Source organism: Tinamus guttatus, unplaced genomic scaffold, assembly GCF_059628265.1.
Source record: "Tinamus guttatus ecotype Peru unplaced genomic scaffold, ASM5962826v1 Tinamus_guttatus_pri_ptg000133l, whole genome shotgun sequence".
NCBI lineage: Eukaryota > Metazoa > Chordata > Aves > Tinamiformes > Tinamidae > Tinamus > Tinamus guttatus.
This window is the reverse complement of record NW_028288667.1, coordinates 2,033,251-2,046,562: the sequence shown is the minus strand read 5'-3', so window position 1 is coordinate 2,046,562 and position 13,312 is coordinate 2,033,251. Positions and strand designations below refer to the sequence as shown.

Sequence of the window (13,312 nt, the reverse complement as noted above, 5' to 3'; positions counted from 1 at the left end):
TAAATAATGTACCCCTAGACTATACATGCTGCTTAAAGGTCCACAAGATGAGAATCCTGGGGACGCTTGAACTACAGGAACTACAGTGACTGTAGCTGACGTTTTACTTCCTAACACTGACTTAGGAGGTAGTTCAAGTGGTTGATGAAAAGTCTTCTTTTTTTTTTTTTTTTTTTTTTTTTCGGATCTCATGCAGGTGATAGGACTTAAAAAAGTTGCTGGCAAGAGTTACCCTGGGTTATGAGCAAGTAATTTCTGGTCTCCGTCCCCAAATAATCGGAGAAATGGCAGTCTCACAAGAGATGCTTTCAAGCCTGTGAACAAATATTATTTTAAATTATGCTTTACAGCCTCTGATAAAATAGAGGAATAGAGAAAAATGTGGCTCAGGAGCTCTGAAAGTTCTAAGCAGTTCCTTTGCCAGAGTCCTAGGTTGGCCTGAGGTAATTCCCTGGAGTTTCTGGGCCACCGTGTCCCCAGCGAGCAGCGTTCACAGGACGGCGCCTTTCTTGGTTATTCCTTGAGAAGTGTTCTCCTCGCTGCCATTGCTCTGTCACAGCACTTCCACGCTACAGATACAAGTATAGACGTTCACAAGGTTTTTTTTTTTGTGCTAATAATAGATCTTTATATCTCCGTGTGAAGAGAACGTATCTCCAACTTGAGTCAGACACTGGGCTGTCGTTTTTGTTTTCTGACAGTGAAAGGCAATTAAAACTCTTGTCCCTTTTGAAGTTATCTGGTAAGAATAGACTCTCTGGCTTCCCAGAAGCTCCCTCTAGACAGATTCCATGAACTATTTATTACTTGGAGAAAGTGTGATGGAGATTTGGATTTTTTATATGTGTTTATATTAGAAAAATCCCTTTATATCTACAGACCCAATCCTCTGGAGGAAGAGGAGGAAAACCAGCCCTTTCTGCTTATCCAATATGCTTCTTATAGTGGCTTATTAGTGGCGCAATAGCCAGGGATCACAGAGAGATAAAGATAAATGAGCTGCTGAGAGACCTGGTGAGCACAAGGCTGTGGGTAAGGAGGGAAGGAGGCCGTGGGAAGCAGAGTGGTAGCCTGGCCACCAACACAGTGGACACTGACAAGCTCTGTATTGGGGATGGGAACCCTGAAGGAGGGTCATCATCAGGACCTGTGACAGATGGTGAGTTATGAAGATGGGCAAAATTAATATTTAACAGCGCAAACAATGTACGGTTTGGGCTAGGCACAACATTACTTTTGGCAACAGCATTGGTAGTGTTCTGAAAACGCATCCTTGCCTCCTCAGTCAAGGTGTTTCATTTTATTTTATCCCTTCTTTCCTGGGCTAAGGTGAGCAGAGACCTGCTACTCCACCATGAAACACCTTCCTCTCTGGAAAAGGAAAAGGTGGTACCCGTAATTCGCAGCTCCTGAGAGAGTGAGTAGGTGCTGCAGCCTTCGGCAGGTTTGAACAGAGAGCTAAGGAAGGGGAAAAGATGCGAAAAGAAGCCTGCAGCTGCTAGAGAGCAGGTATCGACTATGGGAAAAAAAAAAAGCTTGTTTGGGGATCCCCATAGATTAAGCTATTGGAGGGGATACAGTGTAATTTTGCATGTGCTGTGGCCACTGGAGAGGAACACAGAACATATTTTCTTCCTGTGGTACTGATTAATACCTTTTTACCCATAGTGTAAAACGTAAGGGGAAATGGTAATATTTTTGCATCCCAAAACTAGGAATGAAAGAAAAGAACTGTAAACAAAGTGTGGGGGGAAAAAAAAGCAATCTAGTAGAAATAGATAAAAAAATCAGGACAAAATATTAGGGAGAATTAGAAGGATTCTAAGACTAGTGACACAAATAGGCTAAAGTTTATTTACTAGGCTGGGTTTTATATTAAAATGTCTCCAACTACTAATCCAGGTAGCAAAGGGGCTTTTCTTTTGGCTTCTCCAATTAATCCGGAAGAAATCTAAGTCACAAAATTATTAACAAATTTTCCTTATGCCATAAGATCACTCCTATTTTTGGTGAGATCGCTGAAAGCGGGGACAGAGATGTCACTTTTTCAAACATGCTTGTTCACTGATACGGCCAATGCATTTGGATAAAATGCAAGGTAGCTGCCTTCTTTCTTTGATTTATTCTTTCCCTAAGACCAAGACCTTTAATATGGCTTCATCATAAGAAAGCTTTTTGGGGGAAAAACCTGTACAGCATAAAATCTTGCATAAAATAAATATTAAACTGGGACAGAGTAGCTGTCAGAGTGTTGTGTAAGGAGATGGCAGTCCAGAATGAGAATTTTACTAGCTTCGTATGCAGTGTTGTTTTGTTTTATACATGAAGCCATCTCATAAGATAGATGTGTCCATTAATTAAGATCTCTCATACAGTATAGTAGTAAGGAGGGAATATGATTAAAAGAAATGGAAAAGGAAAGAGCTTTATATACCACACTGCTAAGCCTTTATCATAGGGAAATGATCAGAATTTAAAATTTTATCATCTGTCACAATTTGCTGCTGTAATTAAAATAACACTATGAATATATACACGGAATCTGGCTAGATTTGCCTCTTGCTGTTAATGACTGTCAGATGCTAAGGCAAGGGGTACAAAGAGGCCAGGACTGAGGGAAGGTCCTGAGGGAGCTGGTGCCAGATGGTCAGGCTTATTTTATTAATTTAGTTCTCCATTATGGCTTCTCTTTTCTTCATTTCTCCAAAGGATGAGTTAGTTTAATGAGACTCATTTCACAGCCACAGCGGGCCATGTTTAATTCTTGGGTCCCTGCAGTGCTGCAAGGGACATGCGTGGATCGCGTGGGCCATCACCCGCCACCAGCCCCACGAGGGCTCGCGGCTGTGCTCACCACACACGCTGCTCCCCGCACTTAAAATCCTTGTCTTAAAAGCATTTGCGGAGCATTATTGTGATGTGGCTCTGAAAGACTTGGGCTGATTTCTCTTCATTTTCTGCCTCATGTACCAAGAAATAGCCCAGAAGGTGCTGTACGGGCCACCGGGCTCGTGTGCGGCAGGTCACGTCGAGGGTGTTTTGAGCTTTTCGCGTTCATCTACCTCCGTGTTAGCAGCGAGTGCCCAACTCTCCTTCCAGCTCGCAGGGGTCTGGGCATCCAGGGAGCACAGGGAAGTCTGGGGAAACAGAATCTAGAAGGATTATTTTCTCTCTCTCTAGTTGTGGCTGCTCAGCTCATGTGCTCCCTTACTAAAGTATCTGCTGCCACCCGGCGGCTGCTGCTCAAACTGCTCCACACCCATGATAATTTGTATATGATTAGATTAAAATAATATTTAGAGTCAGGGATTTAGATGGCCAAAAAAAAAAAAAAAAGCATCTTCCGAAAAAAAAAAAATATTCTACATAGTGTAGAGCAAACTTGTAAGAGGAGGGTTGTATTAAGAACTTATTAAAAAAATAATTTCCGTTTTCCAATATGTCCTTTGTACTTTATCAAGTGTTCTGCTTTATCAGCCATTCATTGAAGTAATATTAGTAACAAAATGAACTTGTCTTCTCTGCTGCAATGAGAAAAAGACAGCTGGTGGAGAATTTTTGGTTCCTGAAACCTCTCTAAAAACATCTTGTTCATCAGTTCAGTTTATGTGAGTTTATTTAGAAAACTGTACTGCATTTATGCTGTTCTCGCACCCTAGTAAACCAGCTGGCCTGTTTGATTGAAACAGCAGAGCTGGAGCAAACAGCAAGCTGCATTTCTAGGCACCATGAGTTTGGTAGCACATACAGAAACCAAAGCAAATTCACCCCAAAATGTATGGTACATGCTTTGAGGAGATAAGCAGGAACAGCAGCTCAGTGTATGTGTAAAATGTAGGATAAAAATCTTATACTATGATAAAGGGTGTAAGATCTAAAATTTTAAAGATTAGCCTTGAACTTCTGTATTTTCAGATTCTCTCAGCTTGGGATTCTTAGGTTTTTTTCAGGTTATGTGACTTTTTTTTTGCAGTCTCATCTCCAGTGGCTCTGAGTGTAGAGAAAAATTGCATTTTTGTCAGCCCAAGGTTGAAAATAAAATCGATCTTGATGTCAGAGTAATTCATGCAGTTGTCTCTGCTGGGCCTGCAGAGCTCAGTGCGGTGGAAGTGCTAGAGCTTGTGCTTGCTGTGAGGGGGAGAGGATGGCGAGGAGGTCGGGAGGCCTGGGAGCCAGCAGTGAGCTTGGAGCTTCCGTGGGAGGCAGCGCAGCTCTTCTGGGGCGACAGCCCTCAACTGCCTTCCCATGAGTTAGCGTGACTCAGACGCATGAATTTCACCCCACTCCCAAGTATTAAGTGCTTTTTGAGAAGTTCACCCAGATGTTTGGAGCTTCATTTCATTTCAGATCTCCTGAAAGCTCCCAGTTTTCACCAGACCGAAAGCTGGCGAGCAGCTTATCGTACCCTAGCATTGCAGATCTTTTCCAGTCACTTTGTTGGAATAATTTTACAAATGTTTTTATCCTACCTATACCCTGTGTCTTTACTTTACTTCTTTGTTCTATTGCTTCAACGCTATTCTTTTTTTTTTTCCCCCTTTGGTGTATTTTTGTCTTAATATTGAGTATTAGAGTGAATGCACTTGTGCCTGAGAGATAATAAAGTAGATAATATGACAGAAAAATGACACGGAACTATATGCTAAATGCTTTATTTAGTTATGAGAATACATCATGCTAGTAATTTAATCCAGTATGTTCTCAAGCAGCATTCAAACCTCTCCCTCTCCCTTCCCTTTCTCTTTTGTCTCCCTCTCTCTCTCCTTTTCCTCTCCCTCTTCTCTCCTCTCCTCTTTTTTAAACTACTTTGAGCATTGGTGGTTTCCACTGCTAAAGTAATGAAAATGGATGGGGGCTGATGATGAATCATTGTGACAGTGTTTACTATCAGCAGGGATTTTTGCCAGAATATTTTAATCAGTAACAGCATCCCAATGGCACTGGCCCACTTAGACCTGCAGATAAAAAAAAAAATCATACTTTCCTTTATTTGTACTGAAGCTGCAACAGCTTAAATTAAAGCATCTATTAAGAGTAATAAATGAATCAATCCCAAGGCTGTGTGGTGAGACTGAAGGCAAGCACGCTGGAGCTAGCATGGGTTTCTCTAAGTGGCCCATGGGATTGCACACTTCAAGGTGGGGACAAGGCACAGAGAATCCCGTTACAGCCTTAATTTCACAGCAGGGCGCCCATCTACCCCACCACCACCAACAACCAGTTGGGAGAAAGCGGTGGGTGCCTCCAGAGAGCAGGTATGTTAAGCAATATCTAAACACTGTTAATCACCTTGCAGTGCTACTTAGCTCCCCGTGGAGGGAGCCTCTGGAGCCGGACAAATGAAGCCAGGTGGATATTTCTGTAGGTGTGGAGTGAAACAGTTTGTGGAAAATTTGTTTGCTAAGAGATGTACTTTGTTTTTGCATGAGTAGCACAGTTCTTACAGCTGTAGCTTAAGATTTTACCTCAGGAAAGAGGAAAACCAAACAAAACGGAGCCAAGTACAGATTCAGAATCACTATTAAATTATTAGTTCCCTCTCCAAGAAAAGGTAAGTGACATTCTGCTCTCAGTCCTTTATCCTGCATTACTACAGTCGGCGACTTCATTGATAGTGATGTTAGATACTAGCTCATTAAATAGCTTGCAATGAGTCCACCAAACCTTCAAATTCTGAGGGGTTTGCGTCAGTTCAAGATTTGTTATTTGAAACTGTCATTAATTATGTTTGCAAAAGCATTTTCAGATAAGAAAATAAAAATACGCTGTTGTGGAAGTGGTAACTCAGGAGGTCTGTTACTCAGTTTGTATATTTCAGCGTCACCAGTAATTTCATTATAACTATACTATTCGGCATTTAATATGTGGGACAGAATCATAAGCTGTACTAATACCTGACTTCATTTCTTTCAGGATGATTTTCTGTATAGTGTCTCCGTTTTAAGTGGAATCCTTTGCACCGTCTTGGCAGTGATCAAGTTTATGCTGGGAAAGGTCCTTACAAGCAGAGCACTGATAACTGATGGTGAGTCTGAAGATGATCCTATTCCATTTATAGAGCACATGTGGGAGAGCGTTGAGATAAAAAGGCCACTGGGAAACCGAAAATAAAACCGCAGAACACTCAGTGGTACCAATAGCATCTTGCAGCGTTCACCAGCCAAAATCAGTGTGTCACATGGAAGTCAAACAGTGAATGGGCAGATAGAAAGCAATAATAGAGAAGGAGTTACAAATAGAGCACACAACAAATTAGGTTTGTGTCTGACAGAGAGATTAGACAGATAAGATTTGAAGATTAGACTGCAGAGGAAGGATATGGCACTTACTTTTACAGCTTTGGTTTGCTCATACCTGTCCTTATTGCCAGCATTCAGTAAACAAATTCATTCCAAGACTGCTGCAGAAAATGCCTTGCTGTAATGAGCCGGAGTCACAGGCAGCATTTCTACACACCTGCAGTGGAGCTGGTGTAGTATTGCCTGTGCAAAGCAAAGCCTTGGCCTGCCTGTTGTCACACACTCCTCTGGCCCCAACATGGACTGTTGTGGTGTGCATCTCCCCCACTACTCCTTCTGCTGTGTTGGTTCAAGTGTGTAGAAAACAAACTAGTTGTTTTAAAGGTGTGTTCATATACTCCTTTTACTGGCAGGGTTGAAGCTTGTAATCCTTCAGAGAGCCACAGGGATCTACTCTATGAACAGGTGAATCCACAGCCATGGCTGAGACTTCACAGCAGCCTACAAATCACTAGCAGGTTTTATCTGCAAGCAGGGGACAGTTTGAGATGCTCTGCACACATACACAGCAGGATGTTAATGATTCATGGATCGTGGTACATAAATTATTTTGCTCCACTACAGATTTAATTTAAGGAACCTCAATTTTCAGCTTACTCTGGAAGTACATGCAATTGCTTTATACTAAGTATTTTAAACCTACCTAATTTATTTTTGGTTGAGGTGTAATAACACATATTAAGCTTCATGAGTATTTGTATTTTAACCATGGTCAACTACATTGACCATTTCAGAATAATTTCTAGGCAGAGAACCCCATTAACCATCTGTTCAAAAAATGTAACTTGTTTTTAAACAGATCAGCTGTTTTCAGACAAAATATTAGCTGAAAAATTCCTGAATAGCTCTAGTTGAATTGGTCTCCAGCATGACACAGAAATCTCTCCCCCTATAATTACAGCCTTGTGCTAATTATATTGCTTCTGATCTGGAGATTGCTTATCTTTTGATTAAAAGAATTAGGAAATAAAATAGACAATTACTTTGGGCTATTTTTTCCTCTATTTTCTCTTTTATAGAACTCTTTTAGAAAATGTAGGAGGCTGTTACTACCAGGTATAGTTAAATAACAACTTTCACAAGATATATTTATATGTATACTTAATTTATTAACAAGCAGCAGGAGACAGTGTGATTCAGCAACAGCTAAGACATAGGTTTAGCACTCCTTGCATATCTGTTTTTAGTCTTTTTTTTTTTTTTTTTTTCCCCTAATAAATTACCTCCTGCTTTCACAGGCTTTAGGCTAACAAGTTGTTTTGAGTAACAAGAACATACAATTTTCTTCCTGAAAAATAGTTTTATTTTTACAACAACACATTCTCATATATGTCAACTCCATTAAGAATAATTTTTTAGAACCATTCTGCTTTACAGTAGAGCTTGCCAATAGTGCTCTTTAAAGCCTAAATTTGTTAATCATCATAAGACAAAATGTTATTGATCAAGTTTGCATGCAGCAAAAGCTCATGCGCAGTCCGGCGAGCAACATAGCCCAAAGATGGTCTGTGTCCTCTCTGGCGGCCCTGATAAAATGACAGCTCTTCTCCCTAAGGATTTCCTCTTCAAAGGTGGGATGATTCAGACAACTTCCTTGAGATTTGGCTCTTCCATTCATTTTTTTTTCCCTTCTAGGTTTCAACTCTCTTGTAGGTGGAATAATGGGATTTTCCATCCTTCTTAGTGCAGAAGTTTTTAAGCACAATTCTTCTGTCTGGTTTCTGGATGGCAGTATAGGAGTATTAATTGGACTCACAATATTTGCCTATGGAATCAAGTGAGTATTTTCCTATTTTTTTTCGTCTGTCAGTAAAACACAAATGTACATTCATTCGGAGGCAACAGTGTTATTTGTCTTATTTGTGAACGAGTGGAAATACATTGCCTAAATCTTCCCTTCTGCACAAATCCCCTACAGATCTTCTGCAGGCAAAAGTGACTTTTGCTGTGCACAGCCAGTCCACAGATGCAGCTGCGCATCAAAACTTTCTCAAGGAGACACTGTCTCCACTGAGTTTTAGACTTCATTTTGGGCAGAATCAAGTGTAGGTTGAATTTAACTCTCATTGGGAGAAAACAAGATCTTGTGGCTATTTCTGCATATGGGTTCAGAGAGCCCAATTTTACATCTTTATTTTGCACTTCTGCCTAATGGCTCTTGTGCTTCCTCCGCAGGTTGCTTATTGATATGGTACCCCGTGTAAGGCAAACACGCCACTACGAAATGTTTGAGTGAAGATCACAGCCTCATCTCTGTAAGGACTGTGAAACTACAGCACCATACGTTTTGGCAAGTGGTGCCAATGGTATTTTACTAAACATGCAATTTCCCGTGGTCTGTTTTTGCTAAAGTTTGTTTTAATGGGAGATCTCTCTGTAAAACTGGCATTTGTGCACACTGCTTGCAATTCAGCAAAACAGCAGCGTTTTTTTCCAAGTATGCTCTTGATTCCTGTGGCAGTAGAAAACACGCAGTTTGCAGCGTTAAGCCAGCAGCCATGTCGTGTGCTCCCGAGTGAAAGTGTTCTTCATGGTGTGGTAAGCGTGTGGGTAAAGAAGTGCAAGTTTCAGATCTTTTCTTTTTTTCCCCCAACCTATATTTTTTCAACACATGCTGTAACAGAAGTACAGTCCTTGCTCATCTCTTTGGCTAACAGAGTCTCCTATATAGAGTATGCCAGAGTATCCTATAGAGACACCACGAGTGGCGTGGCTTCAAGCACTGAACTAGCTCTTTCTCTCCCCCATTTGAACAGACCTACAGATGAGCAGTTAAGACCTATCTGTGATCAGAGAGATAATTAATTTAAATCCTAAATTAACTGAAACTATACCTCTTTAATTTAAATCCTGTTTTTCTTTCCTTACAAGACACTGTTCATTGCTTTGCATGGACCAAACAAGCACACACAGTACTACTGTACAGACCAAAGCCAAAAAGACATGCAAGGAAGAGGAGCTGCTCGAGAAGCGGGATTCTCATCTTCTGTTACACTAGTCACAGAGTATCGACGTGTGTGGCTTTGTGGTTGCTCTGTAGTCTGATGATGGCACAGCAGTGGCTCAAGCTGGTGGTGAGATATAGATCTATTTATTAGATTTAGATTGTTCTGTATAATGTGGCTCACCTTCCATCACACCTCTTATGTATTACTTAGTGCAGGTTAAATTATCAAAGAATCATGATGTATAATCAATAAAACTGGTATCTATTTTATACAGTACCTGTAAGTAATGTTCAAAAACTATTTCCAGAATGTATCATAGAACAAAGTCTTCCTGTATAGCAGCCTATTAAACTAGTTTCTCTGGCCATTGCCATTCCCTCTGTATTTTATATATTCCAGGTTGGCTTTCACAGTATAGAGCCAGTATTGTTGCTTCTGTTTGTCACAAGTGGATGAAAAATAGCAGACAGTCAAGTGTAGAATTTGAAATACTACTATGGTAAGTAGCCTAGTAGCTAGAAATCTCCTTTTCTAGCTATACTGCAGTAAGTGACAAAGTAGAGTAGAGGTAAAAATGAATGCACTGATTGTTTACTGATGCTTAGTGTTATCTAAAATCGTATTTCCTATCACCTGTCACAATTTCTCAGCTAGATCTTCGAGGTCATTATTAAAAGCAAGCTCCAAGTAGGGAAGGACTACCCAGGGGTTTTGGATTGTGCCTATGGGCTGCACTACATTTGGAAAGGTTTTACTCACTTCCTCTTGAAAAAGAACAGGTCTCTTCACTGAAAAAATGAGCTTATTCTGCTGCTATAGTTAGTTTACATGTATTTTAGCTCAGTTAAGTTTGCATAAAGTTTTAATAGCTTCTTAACATATTGTAGCTTTATAAGATTATTACTGTCAGTACTTGGATACTTGCTGTCACGAGATAGTGTTATGGAGCATCATGGCACGCAGGGACAAGATGAGAAGCAGCACAGCGCTTTAAAGATGAAGGAGCTACCTTGTAACATAATGACTTGAGCAAAGACTCCAGAAAGGCCACTGGTCTCTGGTAAAGTGGTCACCGCACTCATCACAGGTGACTTCCAGCTAAAATGTAAAACAAAAACTTCACTCCCAAAACCTTTCTTCAGTGCACAAGTTCTTAATGTGTTACACTTTTACCCAATCCTGGTATTTTCCCATAATGCTGCTGCTTTTAAGTTCCCTAAAGAGATGTGTGGAGACATTTCCCTGCTGATGAACTAGCACGTGTCAAACATCTTAAGCATCAGTATTTCGTGAATAGAACCAGAGTCTGAAAATAGCTATATTCTGTATTTCATTTTGTTATTATTAGCACTGTTTATCCTTTTCAGCCTCTCTAGGGCCTTTATTATTTCTCCAGTCCCCTTGCTAATCCCAAGAACAACACTAGGGAAATGCTGGAAGTGCTGTTCTCTGCCATCGACTCCAGCAGACTCTTTCTAACAGTAGCCAGTGCCACTACTTCAGAAGAGAATTGAGAGGGTAAAACTGGCTGTGGTAAGATGCTTGACTCCTAATGTACAAGTCATGGGCCTTTGTAGTATGTAGGACATGCAAAATAAAGCCCAGCTCAAATGGAAGTAATTCTGTTAAATAGCCCTCGTCACAACTTGGTGTAAACAGGAGCATAGGACTATATAGGTGATCACGTGCATAAAGCAAAGTTAAAAATTGATTGAATAAAGTTTCACATTCTTTCTGGGACTCTAGAGTGCTGCCCTTAATGGATGCTTGTACGTACAGATTGAGCTGTGTACCCCTTCAGAAAGAGGTGTCTTTTAAACAAGTCAACTGCACTTTACCTATCAGATTAATTCCTAACAATTCCAGAAGATTTTCAGTTGCCACAGGCACTTCAAGGCACTTCTGATATTAGCAGGTAAATATAGGAAAATAACTAAACTGCTCATACTACTGAAAAGGAAAAAGACCATGTAGTGATACTCAGAAATGAGAGCAAATCAATCACCAAAACCAAATAACTACAGGGAGACTTATTTTGGTACATTGCAATAAGAAGAAAGGTAACTGCTCATCCAGTATACTGAGAGGCAAAGCCCCAGACAAATTCCTCAGAGATGGGCAAATTCAGCTCTAGACACACAACATATCCCTAATTACACCCTTTAAAATTGTTACTGTAAACTCAGCTGCTTGGGACACAGCACAGATTTCTGGCATACTTTTTTGCAGGGCAACATGTGGAGGTTCTAAGTCATGGATGAAAACTCAATAATATCGTAAAGCAGAAGTGTTTGTACCTATTTGGCAATACATTTTCCTCGGAGAGTCAAAGTTCAACTCAAGAAAGGCCATCACTACCTCTTTCTTTGGAGGTCTCTGAGATGGCAGCGCTGCCTGCAGCAGGCTGCAGCTCCAGCAGCAGAGGTAAGAGCTGGAGCTGTCTGAGCAGAGCTTCTCCTTGGGTGCACCGATGCGCAGAGCAGCCTGCGAGGGCAAGAGAGTTCTGTTCTGCTCACAGCACCTTTTAGCATCATCAGTCTTAAAACGGTGCTGCAAGTCTGTCTGCGTTCCGTCCACTGCCACCAAGTGGTGCTGTGACAAAAGGTAGGAGGGAGCCGCGGGGGAGTAGGAGGTGTTTGTGGGGCAGCAGTAACTACGCAGGAGCAGCGCACACAAACACATTCCTGCGGCCTGGTGCGTGGGTCCAGGGGTTACGCAACTGCAGAGCGTAATTAAACAGCAGACGAGCAAGGGATGTGTCCTCCCACGTTTGGGAGCTGGCTCTTTTATTTTTCCTTTCAGCCACAAGATCAGTATTTGAGGAAGCACTTGGCAGTTCTTGAGTTTCAGCCATTTGGTGCTACCACTTACACAGCCTGGGCAGCAGGCACTCGCTGGAGCGCAAGGGGCAAGAAGAACATGTCTACAGGAAGCCCAGAAATGGGCACCAATAAGAACAATCAAATGTAGGAACCCTGAGAATAGATTCGCTGTAGAGCCTTGCATAAAGGCTGCTACTTTTCCAATTATTGCAAAACAAATTTAGAAAACATCCTGTTTCGTCAGATAACACCACCAATGAGTATTTTCCTGAACTTGAGTCTTTAAAAGCCAAGCTCTTACAGGACTGTCACCCATCACCTCACCACCCAGTGAGCACTAGGACAATTGTGACACTTACCTGAATTGGTCAAGTGACAGGCAGTGCCCACCTTCCTTTGCTGAGGCCTGAGGGGTGCGGATGGCGGTCAGAATCCAAGTGTGCAGCGCTGCCCTGGGCTGCTCGCAGTGAATCCTCCCCTGGGCAGGGTGGGCAGAGCTCGGAGCGGTGCAGACGTGGCTCAGTGCTGGCTTTTACCTCAGAGCAGCAGCCCTGGCTGCGGACACCCCAGAGGCTCTTACCCTGCTCCCTTTTCTTTAGGGACTGTTTGGGTTCCTACATTTGAGCACCAGTTTTTGCATGGAAGTGTCTTTGTCACAGATGTGCATGAGGCAGAGGCCGTCAGTTCAGTTGCCAGCACAAGTCTGGGCGTTACAGACCCCTAAAGTCAAGGGTCCGCAGGAGAAAGCAGGGCCCACCAGTGAGACAGTGAAATCTGGAGCCTGTTCAGTGCAGACAGCATCTGATTTTTATTTTTATTTTTTTGGCAATGAAGATTTTGTAGATTTAAGTAAAATGCAATACTTACAATCAGTAAAATAATACAACATGCAAGTGCAGACAAAGGTCACTCTAAAGAGGCATCACCAAGCAGCAGGCGAGGCTGCTCCGTGCGCTGCCCCGGCGGAGGAGGCCGTCAGCTGAGGCGAGGCTCGTGAGGGCGGCACGAAGCACTTAGGACAACACATGTCCCTCTGCGGCCTTCCTACCAGCTGGAGTTTGACAGAAACTGGTCTGTGGGAGCTGAAATATTCAGGATTTAAGCTCCCCCAATGATTTGCTTTCCAATACAGCTGCATGCTCTGTGTACTTTGTTATTCCAAGTTCCCATTCCTGTACATTTTTTTTCCATTATGTGGCTGCAGCACAGCCCACATCTGACTTCAGCTGCTCCTCAGTGCACT

The 13,312-nt window shown here is 41.9% G+C and overlaps 1 protein-coding gene across 2 annotated transcripts in view; it reads left to right on the top strand.

The window, feature by feature from the left end:
- Window positions 1-9,027, top strand: part of TMEM163 (transmembrane protein 163) — an 87,494-nt gene extending 78,467 nt beyond the window's left edge. For both annotated transcript variants that reach the window (XM_088521801.1, XM_088521800.1), the window contains 3 exons: window positions 5,914-6,025; window positions 7,935-8,076; window positions 8,475-9,027. In XM_088521801.1, the coding sequence (XP_088377927.1) occupies window positions 5,914-6,025; window positions 7,935-8,076; window positions 8,475-8,535 (315 nt within the window). In that variant the 3' untranslated portion in view covers window positions 8,536-9,027. The remainder of the gene's footprint in view (window positions 1-5,913; window positions 6,026-7,934; window positions 8,077-8,474) is intronic.
- The last annotated feature ends 4,285 nt before the right edge of the window (window positions 9,028-13,312 follow it).